Raw genomic sequence first — 16,369 nt, 5'->3', positions numbered from 1 at the left:
GAGGTAATGAGGCCGCTGACGCGGCCGCCCGAGCGCTTACCCACCGGGCTCTTCACCTTGGCTCTTATGACTCGGAGGCCAATACACCGCTGCTGCGGTTCAAAGAAAGTCTGAGCTATTATCGCGACACTCACCGCCTTTACCCGGCACCTGCAAAGAAGCTGAGTAAGGCGGAAGAGCGAACTCTAAGGCGCCTGCAGACAGGTACTCTACTCTGTCCTGCAATCCTAAACCTTTTCGATGCGAACACAGATGGGCGGTGCCCACACTGTGGGGAGACGTGTGATATCTTCCACATGACATGGGCATGTCCGAAAAATCCCCACCTACCCCCTTCCCCTACCCCTTCCCGAGAGGCATGGGAGACTGCCCTTCTCAACTGCTCATCACTAGAGTCTCAACGGGCTCTGGTGAGACGGGCGCGAGTAGGGGCCTCGTCATGGGGTGTCCCGGACTAAGGATGCCAACCATGTAGCGGGGTCATGCTTTGGCCCCGTACCTCTCTCTTTTATAATAAATGTTTTTCATCATCATCATCGCTAGTGCTTTCTAGTGCATAAGTCGGGAGCACCGCGACGGCCCACCAAAAAAATCGACGCCCACCTCTTTAGCTAGCACCTGTGCACTTTGAGACGCAGCTGCACTGCTGATATTGCCCTACCTTGAGCATGCCTCTCTAGTATCACATCTGTGCAGACGTCCCTCAAGGACTAACCATTGTGACTTCTTGCCGCGGTCAGGTTTTTTAGTTAGCTACAAATGAAACCACAAAACGTCGAAAGCGGGGGAAAAGCAGAGCGGTAGAAAGAGAGGGCAGAGGCGTGGCTCTAACAACTGACGTTTATTACGAAAAAACCCTTCCTCCGAAATACAAGCGATGCATGCACAGATAAGAAAAAAACAAACAAAACCAGCTAATCTAAGCAGATCACCTCGGTGCTAGAAACAAACATTCTTTCCTGGCGAGACAAAGCGAAGTTGCACTAACACATTTGTCCGGACCGAGTTTCCAGATATGAAATGCCTCAATGATTTCCCGTTCTCGCTTCGTCTTAGCTTTACCTAAAATTGTAACCTTATCGAACAACGGCGTACACCCACACAACTTGTAAGGCAACGGCAAGTTACCACCATGCCCGAGAGTAGAAGATTTTCATGCTCCCTCGACCAAGCATTGTCACATCGACCAGATTGTCCAACGTAAAACTTGTCAAAACTTAAAGGGATGCAATACACCACATTTGTTACACTCGCAGTACTTGACATGTTTTATGTCGCAAATACTCATTTTTGTGCCAGTTTTACATCAACCCTGGCCGCTACCTTTTTCAATCTGTGTAATACGCCATGTACATACAACATAACCACAAAGTTCTTCTTTCCTCGAACACCACCATCACTTTTTTGTTTTACTTTGAGGTGCTTAAACACATATTCAGCAACAGAGGTTATCAATGATTTCGGGGAGCCAGCGAACAAAAGTATATTTTGCTGCTCGACCATGCTGTCTTGCATTTTATGATTACAACACTTAGTAACAGCATTCGACAAAGATTGGCAATACCTCTTTTGACCAGCTTGGAGTGGGAGGAATCATAAGGCGTAAGGTTCTTTTTAGTACTTGGACTCTACTTCCCGCACACGTGAACATGTAGATGAAACGAAAGTGTGAGGTCTAGAGACCTAATGAAATTTTCCTGGGGAACTTCATGTGTGAAATGAAATGGGAGCAGCGTGCTCGAAACACTGAAATGATGTGGCCAATGATATCTAGAATACAATCACTCGCGGGTTCGAATCCCGGCTGCGGCGACTGCATTTCCGATGGAGGCGGAAATGTAGGCCCGTGTGCTCAGATTTGGGTGCACGTTAAAGAACCCCAGGTGGTCGAAATTTCCGGAGCCCTTCACTACGGCGTCTCTCATAATCATATTGTGGTTTTGGGGCGTTAAACCCCACACATCAATCAATCAATTAGAATAAATCACTCCCCCAATACTAAGAAAAACAATAAAATCATCAACTTTTATCTAATCATCATTTTATCTTCCTTTTTCTATTTTGCAATATGAAGTCTTATTTGTTTTGTACGTCCTCTACTGTATAGGCCTGAAAAGGCCCACAGTATTGAATTAATAATAAATTAGATTATCTGCCGTAACTTGGATAACCCGCCACAGTGGTCTAGTGGTTGAACCAGAAGTGGCAGGATCAAATCCTGACGAATGCATCTTGGAGGTGCGCACTTTAGACCCTTGTACTTTTGAGCACTCTACTATGGCATACACCATAATCGAAACACTTCACAATTAAGATCTTGCACCATGTCCTTGTGCAGGAGTGTATCCTGAGTGGCATGCTGTCGGTGAGTGGCAAGAAAGTGCTGCACATGGATCGCAACAAGTACTACGGGGGCGAGTCTGCCTCTATCACCCCACTGGAGGAGCTGTTCACCAAGTTCAACCTACCAGCGAGCCAGCTGGACGAGTATGGCCGCTCTCGCGACTGGAACGTGGACCTGGTGCCGAAGTTCCTGATGGCCAACGGCCAACTGGTCAAGCTGCTTATTCACACGGGTGTGACGCGTTACCTCGAGTTCAAGTCGGTCGAGGGCAGCTACGTCTATAAAGCGGGCAAGATCCACAAGGTGCCGGCCGACGAGAAGGAGGCCCTCGCGTCCAGCCTGATGGGCATGTTTGAGAAGCGCCGCTTCCGCAACTTCCTTGTGGCCGTGCAGGACTACGCTTTTGACGATCCCAAGACATGGAAAGACGTGGACCACCAGAGCACCACTGCATGCCAGCTGTACGACAAGTTTGGCCTAGACAAGGACACTGCCGATTTCACAGGACATGCGCTGGCCTTGTACCGGGATGACGAGTGAGCTAATATTATTACCCTTTTGTAGAGTGCCGCACTTGTCATATACATCGATAGGTTTTCTACGAACAGAGTGGTTACAGGCTTGCAGGTTGTTGTGGCACTTCCTACTTCACTGCAGCCTTCTCTAGCACATATTGAAACAAGTTAGGCTAGTTGTTTGACGTAACTTCTGCAATGGTTAAGCTGCAAGACAGCATACAATATTATAGAGCGCACGTGCACAGACTCTCGACTAAAATTTTATGGAGTGAAAGACGACATATAATACAGCAAGGATGAAAAGACAGCATAAGCTCATTGACAAAGATGGTCACGTAAATGCTTCAAACAATCATCCACAATCTAGTGTCCAGATATTGCACTTCTCAACTCCTGAGCAGCACTGATGGATAGCTGACATAAAGATATTTTTTTTTAATCGCATTGGCCTCGTAGAGCTCTCGTGTATTGTGGTCCTTATCACGATACAAAGGCTGATGACATGCCTTCTTTGTCTCCTTGTCGCAGTTTCATATTGTTTAAAGCATTCATGTGACCAGCTGCACGTGACCATCTTCACCGCTACGTGCAACAAGTCTTATGCAACATTTGCAGCCACTGCAAATTCAATGCTAAGCAGAAGAAAGCCCAAATATCTCGCTTTCACAGGCAGGTAACGAGGGAATAATATTGTTAGCCAAAATGCAGATGGTCGCTCAGCCAGCCACTTGTTAAGTCGCAGTTTGCGAGTGCGCCAGTGTTGTCCAACTCTCAGCCCACTCCCATGTTTGTAAAAATATTCGATAATAAATGAAGTGCTCAACCAAATGCACTAAAATATCCCCATTTCATTTGTGAATGCTCAAGGAATAACTCATATAACACAAATCTCAATTGAAAATCTAGTGTCATGGCCCCTTTAAAATTTTTGATTGCAATTTCGGGCAAGTTCGTGTGTTTTTGGTGCTCTTGATGGCCAGATCAGGATGAAATTTTTCCCATATAATCCTTGACATGAGGAGTGCAAATATCTTCTTCAAATGCTGATATTGTTACGGGGTTGGTAGCTTCTGCACAAGATGCACTTATAGGGGAAAACCACAGGGAAGAGTCACAACGGCTGATTGGTAGACTCGTGCGCCTGTCGGCTACTTCTGCCCTTCGTCTTCCTTTACTTCATCGCCATAACAGGACCTTTGCGCCTGGAGAAGTGCGAAAGAAGTAGGGCTTCATGTGGGAAACATGGACAATGTCAACAGGTGATGAACTTGGTGACGTATCTGAGTGCAATGGCGCTATCTCGTAGTTCCCGTCGCTAACTTGACATAAGACTAGGTAGGATCCTGCGAAAAACAAAGGTTTTTCGGAGAGACCTACACGGTGACCACAGGAGCACGTGGTCACCAGGGGCGAACTTTATATCATGATGCCGATGGTGGTAGTGGGCTCTTTGCACATCCTGTGACCTGGCGAGATGAGAATGGGCAACTTGACGAGCCATGTGAGCCCGATCAATGGCTTCGCGAGTGTACGTGGTAGCAGATGGCACGTGAGGCAAGGTGGTTTCAAATGGCAATATGGGTCGCGACCATACAAAAAACAAAAAGGTGAAAATCGCGTGCAGTCATGCAAGAGGATTTATAAGCGAAAGTCGCATAGGCCAACGTGGAAAGCGTTTCTGTGAGCATGCGGTTGAGACGCTCAGTTTGGTCATTAGTTTGTGGATGGCAGGCGGTAGCTAGCTTGTGCTCTGTGGCACATGTTTGGCACAACTCTGGACAAGAAAGAGCGACCTCGGCTTGTAAGCAGCTGTCGGGGTGCACTGTGGTATAGGATGACATCGTGAAGAAGAAAATCTGCGACGTCAGTGGCACAACTGGTTGGCATGGCCTTTGTTATCGCGTAACGGGTCGCATAATCTGTGGCGAAGGCGACCCATTTATTTCTCAGTGTCGAAAATGGCTAAGGTCAAGTCCCGACACCATGGAGTGGTCTTGAGGGGACCTCAATTGCGTGAAGATATCCAGCTGACAGCAACGAAGGTCTTTTCCGGCGTGACATATCGACGCACGCTGCAGTACGGTCCTGGCCAGAAGAACAGACGTCGCACGCGGTCGTTTGTGCGGGAAACGCCGAGGTGTCCTGCCGTTGGTGTGTCATATAGTTGTTCAAGTATGGCAGGTTGTAGATGACGAGGAACGGCAAGCAGAAGCTCAGGGCCTTCAGTGCTGACGTGGCGGTAGAGGATGCCCTCATGCAGCACGAACATACGGAATTCAGCGTCACTGCTGTCAGACTGGATGGCGTCTATGATAGTGCATACCGACTCATCCCGACGTTATTCCGTGTGCATATCACTGATGTCGGTAAACGCCATTACGCAGCTGCTCGAATCAGGCGTAATGGGATCAGGAAGATCCACCGGATGACAAGAAATACAGTCTGCGTCCTTGTGCAAACAGTCAGACCTGTAACTGATGCTGAACGAACATTCCTGCAGCCTCAAAGCCCAGCGCCGAAGACGTCCACTCGGGTCCTTCAGAGAGGTGAGCCAGCAGAGGGCGTGATGGTCCATAACGACTAAGAACATGCGGCCATATAAATATGGCCGGAACTTCGGGACGGCCCAAACTAAAGCTAAACACTCTCTCGGTGATGGAATAATTCCTCTCGGGCGGAGAAAGCAGGCGACCGGTGTAAGCTATAACGCACTGCCTACTGCGGCGCCGCTGAGCGAGAACTACGCCGATACCGTGGTCACTGGCTACGGTGGAAACCTCTGTGGCAGCAAATGGTTTTAAATGGGCAAGTATGGTCGGCGTAGTTAGGTAGGTGATAAGAGCGGTGAACGCTTCAGCCTGTTGAGGGGCTTATAAGAATGTGGTATCCTTTTTCAGTAGGTCTATGAGTGGCCTAGCAACGTCGGCGAAGTTTTCCACAAAACGACGAAAATAAGAGCATAAGCCGATGGAGCTCCGGACGTCACAGGCAGAGTGAGGCACCACAAATCGCATTGTGGCACTGGTGGATTTGCGCAGCCCACCTGACTTTAGATAATTCGTGATTCGTTCCATGTAAACGCTGTTTTTACGCTCAGAGCGCATGCGGAGGACATTTTGAATCGAGTGCGAAGTGAGTCAGAACAGGTCCTAAACTTGAAACGAATCGCCAGTTATCAAAGTCGGTGGGGTATTGCAAGTGCGTCCACTGGAATGATACGACATTGATCTAGACAAGACGCAGATGCAGATCTGCAGACGATTGGGTACAGTTGATGGCCGTTGGCATTGGCAAATGGTCTGATCACTCCAGGCTAGTGACACCAATGATAGTGTTGCAAAACCAGTGATCAAAGGTCACACAAAGGTCACGGAATGTCATGCAAAGAGTGGCAAGTAGATCGAAACGTGCTCCGTGTTTCTCACACACAAATGATGCACGAAACGTAATCACAGGTACAGATGAACGCAAATAACTTATAACAAACGGTACAGAACCTGCTAAACTTGCTTAGCCGCTAGATATCCAGCTGTGTCTCAAGAAGCTTTGTGGCTATGTATACTCATGCACATGTTGTCAAGTGCACTTTAAGTCGGTGGCAGGGATGATTGCACAAAATCAATTTCACGGAAAAGGTGAAGCAATGAATGTGATAAGGACAAATTGCAATGTTGCAATGGACAAATTGCAAGTGAGGCTTGCAGCCAACTCATTCAGACCCGATCTTGCGTAACACTACAAAACACTGGTGTAAGAGAAAGAACACGGCCGCTCCAGGTACACTCTTGGCACCGTTTTTTTGTGTTAAAAGCACAGCCCACAGAAGCCCCCATCGGCTGCGGGGGCACAAGGCGTGCCCTGACCACGAGAGAGGAAATACATGGAATCATATTTGATACAGAAATGTGTCTCTACACCAATCAAGAATCAATGTAGCACGTGTAAATTTGGAATCGCTGATAGCCATAACATAATTGCGGCAATATTCACAGGGGCAAGATACCTTCAGCCTTCAAAATGCACAACTGGTATTACATGAAATCGCTCCTAACCTACATATCGTACTATACTAATATTCTCTTTCAATTTTAACCCATATATGCCTAAACTGAGAAAAATTAACAAAGCTAATTTATTTCCCCAGAATGATTGCTTTGAGGACCCCAGAAAACAGAATAAGACTTTTATTTTTAAGAAATCTGATTCGAACAATGGTTTTGGAGCTGTCCTATATGTAGGGCACCATTGTTTGACACACCGTGAGCAAAAAGCATTAGCGCCTATCACTATCATACGAAAGTTGCTGCACACCCAACAACTGACAATCGACAAAAGTATCAGCAGCATCGAGAACACTTTGTCTCTTTATCACATATGTTTTTTCCGTGGTATGGTGCTCAGCTACACGCACATGAAACAGCCGTTTTGTGACTGCAAGCCTGTGGCTATTTGTAGCCCTGCGGTCATCTAGGCTTGCATGTGACGAGTACAGGGCATCATAAACACACCTTTGAAGGCGCTAGCTTTTTTTTACAAAAAAAAAAGAAAAACGGAGTTACACTAAAAAGTTTCAGCGTCCTACATGTAGGACACAAGGCATACCGTATTTACCCGCGTAATCCTCGCACTCGCATATTTATCGCACCCCCGACATCGCCCGACAAAAATATTTTTTTTTCGTCGAGTAATTATCGAATCCCCAAAAATTGCAACAATAATGTTGTCTGCTGATAATGATAGCGTGCGCCATCTGGCTCCATCTGCTAAGCATAGAACGTACTATTATTGCACCGAAACTCAATCCAATCTAAGCCAAAGTGGCAAGGGTGCGTTGCGGCGTGATTTGTATGTTGTGTCTGTACTCTTGTTAGGTTATGGGGTGATACTGTACTTTTGTTACGTTATGGGGTGATACAAAAGCTACACGGCTGCTTTCAAGTTGAAAGTGATTGATCATGCTCTAAACAACGGCAACAGGGCCGCCGGTAGGCCTTCAGACTAGACGAGTTTTGTGTTCACTACTGGTGGCGGCAGCTGAAAGTCACCAAGACGTGTTGGGCCTTCCGTGTGCCTAAGACTGGGATTGATAATTAACTTTATTTCTTCAGAAGGCAACTGACAGTTCTGTTAAACAGCCATCATCCCAATACTGACGTCCTTCTCTTGCTTTTTGCGGACTCCTGTTGAGCAGCGAACGCTACCACTTCTCTCGCAACACCCACAAGCTTTGCATATGGTATTCTTATTCTCAACTATTTGACTGCATCTTTTGTGTCTCAAATAAATCTTGCCTTGTATTGAACCTGTGCTTTTATTGTTCTGGCATAAGAATCGCGAGTTGCGGCGTCTTTTTCGCTCTGTACGTTTCCGTGAAAAGTTTTCCCCGCATAATTCTCGCACCCGCATACTTTGCATCGGATTGCGAAAAAGAGTGCAAGGATTATGCGAGTAAATACGGTATATGGGTTAATTATAGATATGCTTGTGTCTATATACAACTACGAAGTTTTTATTTTCTGGAACCTTTCAACCACAGCTTTCTTTCCTCTTTCATCACTTCTAAAACACTCCTGCCGTGCATCGGTCATTGTCAACCCAGAAACTTCCCAGAGTCTCCTCCGTAATTCTTTTTTTTTTTTCTTCTTTTCTTTTCTCGTCTGTTAGCCCTAACTTCCCATCTACCCCACCCTGTCTTTTTTTCCCCCTTTCTTCTTGTGTTTCTCTTGTCAATGCTCATTTCCTTTGCATTCTCAATTTCCCCTTTTCTCAGCCAACATGCTGCCAAATTATTGAGGCAATTCCGCTGAGCGGCCAACCTGCGAGGATACGGAAAGCATATTATCGCCAAAGACCTTCCCCGTTAGACACGTGCTCTTCTGACCCCATCCGGTATCACTTACCTTCGATGTCTTGGCATTTAAAAGGACGTTGCCTGCTTCTCCCCCCTTTTTGTAACCGCTTTCTTGTAATGCGTCCCACTCATAGTTGTTCGGGAACAAGCATAAGCGGCTATCGTCGGCAACCCTTTGTGGTAGCCGGGCGCGGCGACAGTCTGCAGGCTTTGAACTTTCAAGGTCTTTGCTTTTTTTTGTGTCTTTAGCGGACACAGCTTTGCAGCACGTTGCACCTACTTTGAGTTTTTCTTCTTTCTTCCCCCTTTTTTTCCTTTCCTCTGCCCTCTTTTTTTTTTCCCTTTGAGAACATTTTGAATCACTACCACCCAACTTGAAGCGAGGACTGCACTCCTCTGCTTTATAGTTTTTTCTTTTCAGGGGACATGTGCCACCACCAGGGCATCTGCCACCAGCAAGAGATCACATCACTATTAACTTCCTTAAAACTAACATGCCAAGGATGACAAGGTGCCTTTGACAAAGATAGGTCCTCCTATCAAAACGTCGGCCAGCCTGTCTGAGGCACTTCCACTTCACCTCTGACTATCCCACTATGATTAACAAGTGAAAGTCTAAGGCCTTTCAAGGCAATTTCATTAGATGGATCATGCCATAAAAAATGGGCACGCTTGCACGGATCGGAAGCCACGTGGTAATCAAATATTCTAAAATTTTGTAGCCTATACATAAAATTTCGCTACAGTGAAATTCCACGACAAACTTCTTTTTTTTTTTTTTCTGCCATTTTCACTGAAACACTATTTGACTGTATGCCTGAATCGGTATGGCACAACATGGCTGTATGGTGGGCGTAAATGACTGTTTGTACCATGAAAATCATGATATACATGGCGCATATGGTATGATTTATGCGCCACAGTCTTGGTGTGCTCGTAACAGTTTCATTAACTCTGTATATTACGAAAATCTGTATAGCATGACATGGTAAAGGCTGACATAAATGGTGGGTCGGGAATTCATATATGCATACCAGAATGTATGTTTCATTAGCATGCTATATGTCTAATTATGCATGGCAAGTCAGTGATATGTGAGGACTCTTGATTTATCTCAAAAGCCAGACAGTTCAATAGTGTATGCAGCAGATCTTGGCTGATTGCTGTGCATTATCCCAGTTCGTTGAGTGGTGTGAATGTGTTTCAGCTACCTGCAAAGGCCCTGTGGGGAGTTGATACGGAGGATCAAGCTGTACAGCGACTCCCTGGCCCGGTATGGCAAGTCCCCTTACCTCTACCCGCTTTACGGCCTGGGGGAGCTGCCGCAAGGCTTTGCCAGGTAAGCAGTGGCTTTTATTTGCACAAAGGTGGCTGTTTGTGGGAAGGGATTTTTTGGCAACAGTCCGCCGCTTCACTCTAATGTAATGTTGAATTCCAATGGCGGAGTCGGAGCAAGTTTTTCTGCTCCTTTAAGAGCAAGTGTGTTCCAATGACAGAGTGAGAGCGAGAGTCAAAAGTTCCAATGAGAGAGCCGGAGGGGATTCAGAGCGGGAGTCCCTCCGTGGAGCAGAAAAAACTGCTCCGCCGAAATCGGTGGAGTGGACCGGAACTCAGCGTGACGCATTTCCTTTAACACGTTTGTCTGCTTGGGGGCGCGTCTGGCGTGGCGCGAGTTGTGTTGATAATGGTGGACGGCTCGGCTACCTCGGCAAAGCGTGCGGCAATGCTTCTGCTACTCGATAGCGACAGCAGACGTCGTGGACAATAGCTGTTGCGCGCTTGGCGTGATATCCATTCCACACAGGTGATTAGCGCTGAACAAGCAAACGAACGATGCGGCGATGCTGGTAAACCACGTGGGAAACAGACAGCGGAAAAGACCACGCGCAAGGTATCCTGGGTGACGCGGCAGCTTCCGCCTTGCTCCAGCAGGGCGGGTTGTGTTCCGATGGCGGATTTGGAGGATTTGCTCTACGCCAGAGTCGAGTGCTCGCTCGCGAAGTCGGTCGGCTGCACCGACTCCGCCATTGGAATTCAACATAAGATTCAAGCCACAGCAGACAGTCTTTCGGCAATTAATGGCAAAGTATTCTCTACTTCTCGGGATACAGGTACAATTATAAAAAGACTAGCAGCAGGGAGGTATCCTCGTCTTTTGTATCAGGTGCCTCTTTTAAGCTAGGTAGTCTCTTATATAACCACGTATGCAGTAAGCATTTTCCTACCAACTTCTATGTAGGTAGTCTCTTATATAGTCACGCATGCAGTATGCATTTTCCTACCAACTTCTATGTCAATGAAGGTGACATTCATAAAGGGGTTCGACTTGTACCTAGCAATGACCCTCAGTGCGTTGCTGGTTGAAAGCGGGGTATCTGTTTTGGCCCCGTCCACTTTTATGGGATCCGCTGCGGTGCCCAGGTGCTGGCCCGAAGGTCTCTGGTTCGATCCTGGCCGCAGCGATTGCAAATCAGGGGCAGTAAAATGCTGGAGGCCTGTGTACTGTGTGTGATGTCGGTGCATGTTGAAGAACCGTAGGTGGTCAAAGCCTCCTATAATAGGACGGTGTGCCTCATTATTATATCGGCTTGTTAAGACACGGAATTTTCCCCTTATCATGGTTTTGCATAGGCCGTGCGTAGGAAATGTACTGGTAAGAGTGAGTGCGCCCTGAAAAATTAATTACGGCGTGTTTTTAAAAGCTAGTTTCGGTTCCTACTGTACCCTGACACTACGACATGTTATGAGCAGCTCCACTAGGTGGTAGTATGTGCACACTCGAGTTTTCGTGACGTATATGCTCGTCCGTACATCAACTCTTCGATCGTTAGCTTCGTCTGCTTTGCGCCACATGTGTGGCATCTGTTGGGGCGAGGGAGGGACGGGGGGGGGGGGGGGGGGGCACAACGTTGGTATGGCATCACATTTAAGACAAGATGAAGTTGGTCAGCAATCGTAGGTTGTGCGTGTATGTGTCCGGAGTTAAGGGGGGATGTGGGTCCTAAAAACTTTCTTTACTTTTGGCTCAATCTCAACGAAACTTCACTATCTAAGGTAGTTTTTCACACTTATTTCAAATCTATGATTTGTTTCATGATAGCTATATTGGTTAATTAATTAATTAATTAATTAATTAATAATTAATTAAAATTCAACCCTTAATATTGCCTAGTGTAATATTATTGTTTGATTTTTAATTAATTGCCTATCTCTTACGGGGCTTTTTGGCAATTTACTTTTAGAAAAATGAACAAGCAAATGCATAACTCCAATGCTGAAGACTTGCTGTAGGGGTGATACTATTTTTTTCCATTTGAAGGCATTTTATAAGCATGAAAATGGACAAACACTTATGAATATTTTACCCTGATTTTCTCTCATAATTATCTTTAATTGTAATTTGTAAAGTGTCTCAAGAGAAATGAAAACAGCATCACCCCAGGGATCATTTCAAGATGAACAAAATGATACCAACTTTGTTAGTTTCACTAAAATATAACATGGGAAAAACCCTCGTAAGGCTGAGTGAAATGTGCAAAAACAACGAACTGAGAAAAATGCTTTCGAAGTTTCCAGCTACTGTAACTTTTGCTAAAGTGAAGCTATGGCAATATAAATCACACCGTTTTGTAGCTCTATGTTATACGATAATGACCATGCTAAATTTATGACTGTAGCCTCCCAAAATATTGGTCACAGCTTGTTCCAAAACTATGACATGGTCATTGATGCAGCAGGAGATTTTTTTTTTTTTTACATTTTGGTCAGTACAGTGAGTTGTAAGTGAAAGGAATGCCCAAAAATTGAACAATAATGTTGTCCTTGCATATACAGTACACCTACACAATGTTCAGGCTGAAAACACACAATATTTATTTTACAAGAAATTGTCACCGTTTGCATGAGGACCATGCTACAGCATACCGGGGCTATAAGCAAGGTCCCCTGCTGGCTTGTGACGCCGTGCAAGCCTCGTCTTGGTTGTGTTGCTGCCGAGATGCTTTCTCTGGGATTTTTGCAGCCTGTTTTTGTCTTTTTCGCGGCCGCGAAGAACCAGGTTGTAGCCCATGCTGTAGCCTAGCTTCTTGGCAATTTCTACGTAGCTCTTCGTTATGCCTTGGTTGAAGCGGCTTATGGCTTCTGCAACAGCCCTCTCAATGCTCCGCAAAGATGCATGCGGGGTTTTAGGGGGCTGCTGCCAAATCACAGAGTGCAGGCTTTCACTTGAGTTCTGAGTGATCCTATCACTGCACCTTTCCAGGAGCGCTTTGTCGCTCAGCTGCCTGAACACGAGCTGTAGTGCCTCGCTCACAAAATCAGACAAGCTGTCTTTGTGTGGTGGGGGCTTCTAATTCTTCGCCACAGCTCTCTGGTACTTGCACCATGAGTCTGGGCCTTCAGGAAAGAGGTCATGCTTTGGTGCTTTGTCTGTAGATGACATGTGCTGCAGAGTCACAAGCACAGCTTTCTGCATGCCTGGAACGTTGTTCCTGTGACTTATCAAGGCATAGCCATAGTAAGAGGTGATCTTGATTTTGTGTTTCGTGAGCCTGCCCTTACCGCCTAGCGAGCCACCTTGAGCCTTATTTTTATTTTTTTTTTCACAAGTGTATGTAAAACAGCTCCCATACGCTTGTGCACATGATTGATGCACTCTTTTTTGGCTACCTTGATATAACCGTAGACTTCATTTTCGGTAAGAGCATGAAATGTTTTGCTGTCACCGTCCGACAGCATGGTTGTACTATACCGAAGCTTGTGCTTTTCAAGTGACCGCACAAACAAGCGTAGCGCTGCCTCCACTTCCATCTGGCCAGCGTTGCAGTCAACATTCTTCTGGCACAGCGGGGGCGTGCTGGATGAGCCATGCAGAATGTCCTGCCTCTCCTTCCTTGGGTCCTTTGGTGCAAGCGAGGCAAAAGTTCGACAGTACGATATGGTCTATAACTCTAGTAGACCACTGTACATTTCAATAATGCAGCTAACGCATATATGTGACTTATGTCCGCGTGTGAGCAAAGTGCCATCATATATAACGTCGATGTTGCCGGGCGCGTTGCCGAACTCTGCATAGAGCTCTTTGACATGAGCAATGCTCGCTACTTTGCACTCGGCAGCTGTCGCACTGCAGGCTTCCTTCATTAACGCCATGTGGCTTTGATAGGTCTTGTGGGGGAGCCCTCGATGCAAAATGTTCATCACGGCAAAGAAGTCTGACAGAGCCGTTGCCCTCTTGCCGATGCTATTGATGGCCTTCATGGCACGCAAATTCACTTCGAATGGCCTTATTTTGGCGTCGGTCTCGTCGGCTACATGGGGGGACGAAAACCGCTCTTCACGAAAATCGCAACTGCTGCATGTGACGAGCTTCGAACACAGCCCGTACTCTTTCTTGCCCTTCGAAAACATCACGCTTTTTTCACCGCACTTGAGGCAGACGACAAGCCGAAATGACGAGTTTATCATTGCCAGGTCAACAATGCCAAATTTTGTCCAGTTTCCTTTTCCGTCATCCGCCAGATCAACATCTAGCCGCTTGAACTTGCGTTCTGTCGCGCACTGCGATTCGAGAGATGCCTTCAAGCTCGCCGCATTCCTGGCGCACTGAGCAGACTTGTCCACGGAATAAAATGCCGTGTCAATGCGGTCTTGGGTGTTGCTCGAAGTGCCAGATGATCCGACGATGTAACAATCCGAGAAGGTGCTGCAGCTGAGCCCTGGGGAGTGCACCGTTTTGGACGCAACAGGTGCCCGCAGCTGCGTGCCATCGTCAGAATGCACCGCTTCGACCTCATCGGGCAAACTTGGCAGCAAGTTGCGTTCTTCGATGTTGCTGGAAGTGCCAGATGGTCCGACGACGTAACTATCCGAGGAGGTTCTGCAGCTAAGCCCTGGAGAGTGCACCGTTTTAGACACAACACGTGCCCGCGGCTGCACGCAATCGTCGGACTGCACCGCTTCGGCCGCACAATGTCCGCTTTCTTCTGCGGCGCGTTCCACGGACGTCTTCATTTCTTGCCGTACGCTTGGGGCGTCTTCTTCTTTAGGCGAGTGTCTCCAGTCATGCCAGCAAAAGACGGAAAGTCGGTGTGTCGGTCGCATAGCACAAGCAGGAAGCAGACGAACAACGCGCGCGGAATGGGAGCCGGTGGCCGACAAGCAAATTACAGAAAAAAAAAGCGCGAGCAACCTTGGCTACATCAACCAATGGAAAGCGAGAAACAGGGGGCTCGTCTGGCGTGCGCACTCCGTCAAATAAGTGGTTGGGAAGGGAGCTTCAGAAAAAAAGGCGAGGGAAGCCATGCCATTGAAGAGGCGCCATTTTGAAGGGCGGCAAAATGTGCACAATGAAATCAGCTTCAAAACAGGCTCAAGGTGGCAGCGATTGGCCAGCTCCTTCGCTGGTGGCGCGCTTGGGAAATTCGAAGAAATTTTACCTTTCGAGGAGCGTTTCGCGACTCCCTTGGCGACTTTATAACCAATTTTAACCCATTTACTGATCTAATTTTGCGTTCACAAATTGAGAACACATGCGTATAGGTATAAGAATTCTAAAAATAGGATTTAAAAAAAATGGATTTTTTGGCCATTTTTCACCATTCTAGGACCCGCATCCCCCGTTAAGTGCCATGATCAGAGTTAACTCCTCCTGGTTGGCGTTCAGTCTCCGCCTCGGCCGCAGCCCACAAAATCCGCTCACGCTTGTCTCGGAGCCGGATTGAACGGAAATATACCAGAACTTGCGCCTATTGCCGCCTGTTTCACTTGCGTGAGTGAAATTTCGCCCAGTATTTTGCTGTTCACGGTGCAAAACATTGGCGCCATGACCACAAATTCGAAATGAAACGATTCCTTTGCCCTCTGATAAGCGTATATCTTGTATCCGCGTACACTTACACTGTTCAGGGCTCTGCTACAGTCGAGCCCACATATAACGGCCCCACTAAAAACGAACTTTCGCCTAAAACGAACAATATCCGGGTGACCGTGAAAATATACATTGGTTCAATGGCACCAAATCGCACTTACAACGAACGTCTTCGAGCGCCGCTGATTGGTTACAGCGAACGGAGTCAGCGGTCTGCCAACTTCCCGGGAAACCAATTTCGACCACCGATCAGGCATCAGCGAGGTGCCCATACATTCTTATTGTTAAGGGGGACATGGTGTGTGGAGATATTTTCTGTATTTGTGGACCGAACATGATACATGCTTGTGTAGTTTCTCCTGCTGATTTCAAATATGCAAAAATATCTATTGTAGGTCAATTAATTTAGATGATACACAATGCTGGCACTCTATTGTTTTTGGAGAAATAGAAAAGAAAGTACTTGTCGAAAAGTAAATATTATTGCATAGCTAGACAGTGCAATTAACAATAAGTGCAATGATGCAAGCAGATTTCAAGTTAAAGAAAAACTAGTGATTCTGCAGATGATGAAAGTTGAGGAGTCATGTCATGGCTATCACATACAAAGAAATTTAATACCTTCTAAATTTATATGGGCAGCAAATGGAAATTCTGCTTTCAGCACTTTGTAATACACAGATTGGGCTTTACCTCAGTGAAAAAATTATTGCTCTAGCTGTTCTAGATTGCATGATATCAACCCGACAAACTAACAAAGTCACCAAAAAGCATGTTTTCAGAAAACT

At 46.6% G+C, this 16,369-nt stretch overlaps 1 protein-coding gene across 2 annotated transcripts in view; it reads left to right on the top strand.

Annotated features, from left to right (window-relative positions):
- Gdi (GDP dissociation inhibitor) overlaps positions 1 to 16,369 on the top strand; it is a 181,765-nt gene that overhangs the window by 89,650 nt on the left and 75,746 nt on the right. For both annotated transcript variants that reach the window (XM_075882729.1, XM_037414894.2), the window contains exons 2-3: positions 2,339 to 2,880; positions 9,921 to 10,052. In XM_075882729.1, the coding sequence (XP_075738844.1) occupies positions 2,339 to 2,880; positions 9,921 to 10,052 (674 nt within the window). The remainder of the gene's footprint in view (positions 1 to 2,338; positions 2,881 to 9,920; positions 10,053 to 16,369) is intronic.

Source organism: Rhipicephalus microplus, unplaced genomic scaffold, assembly GCF_043290135.1.
Source record: "Rhipicephalus microplus isolate Deutch F79 unplaced genomic scaffold, USDA_Rmic scaffold_13, whole genome shotgun sequence".
NCBI classification, from domain to species: domain Eukaryota; kingdom Metazoa; phylum Arthropoda; class Arachnida; order Ixodida; family Ixodidae; genus Rhipicephalus; species Rhipicephalus microplus.
This window is presented reverse-complemented; position numbering and strand designations above follow the sequence as displayed.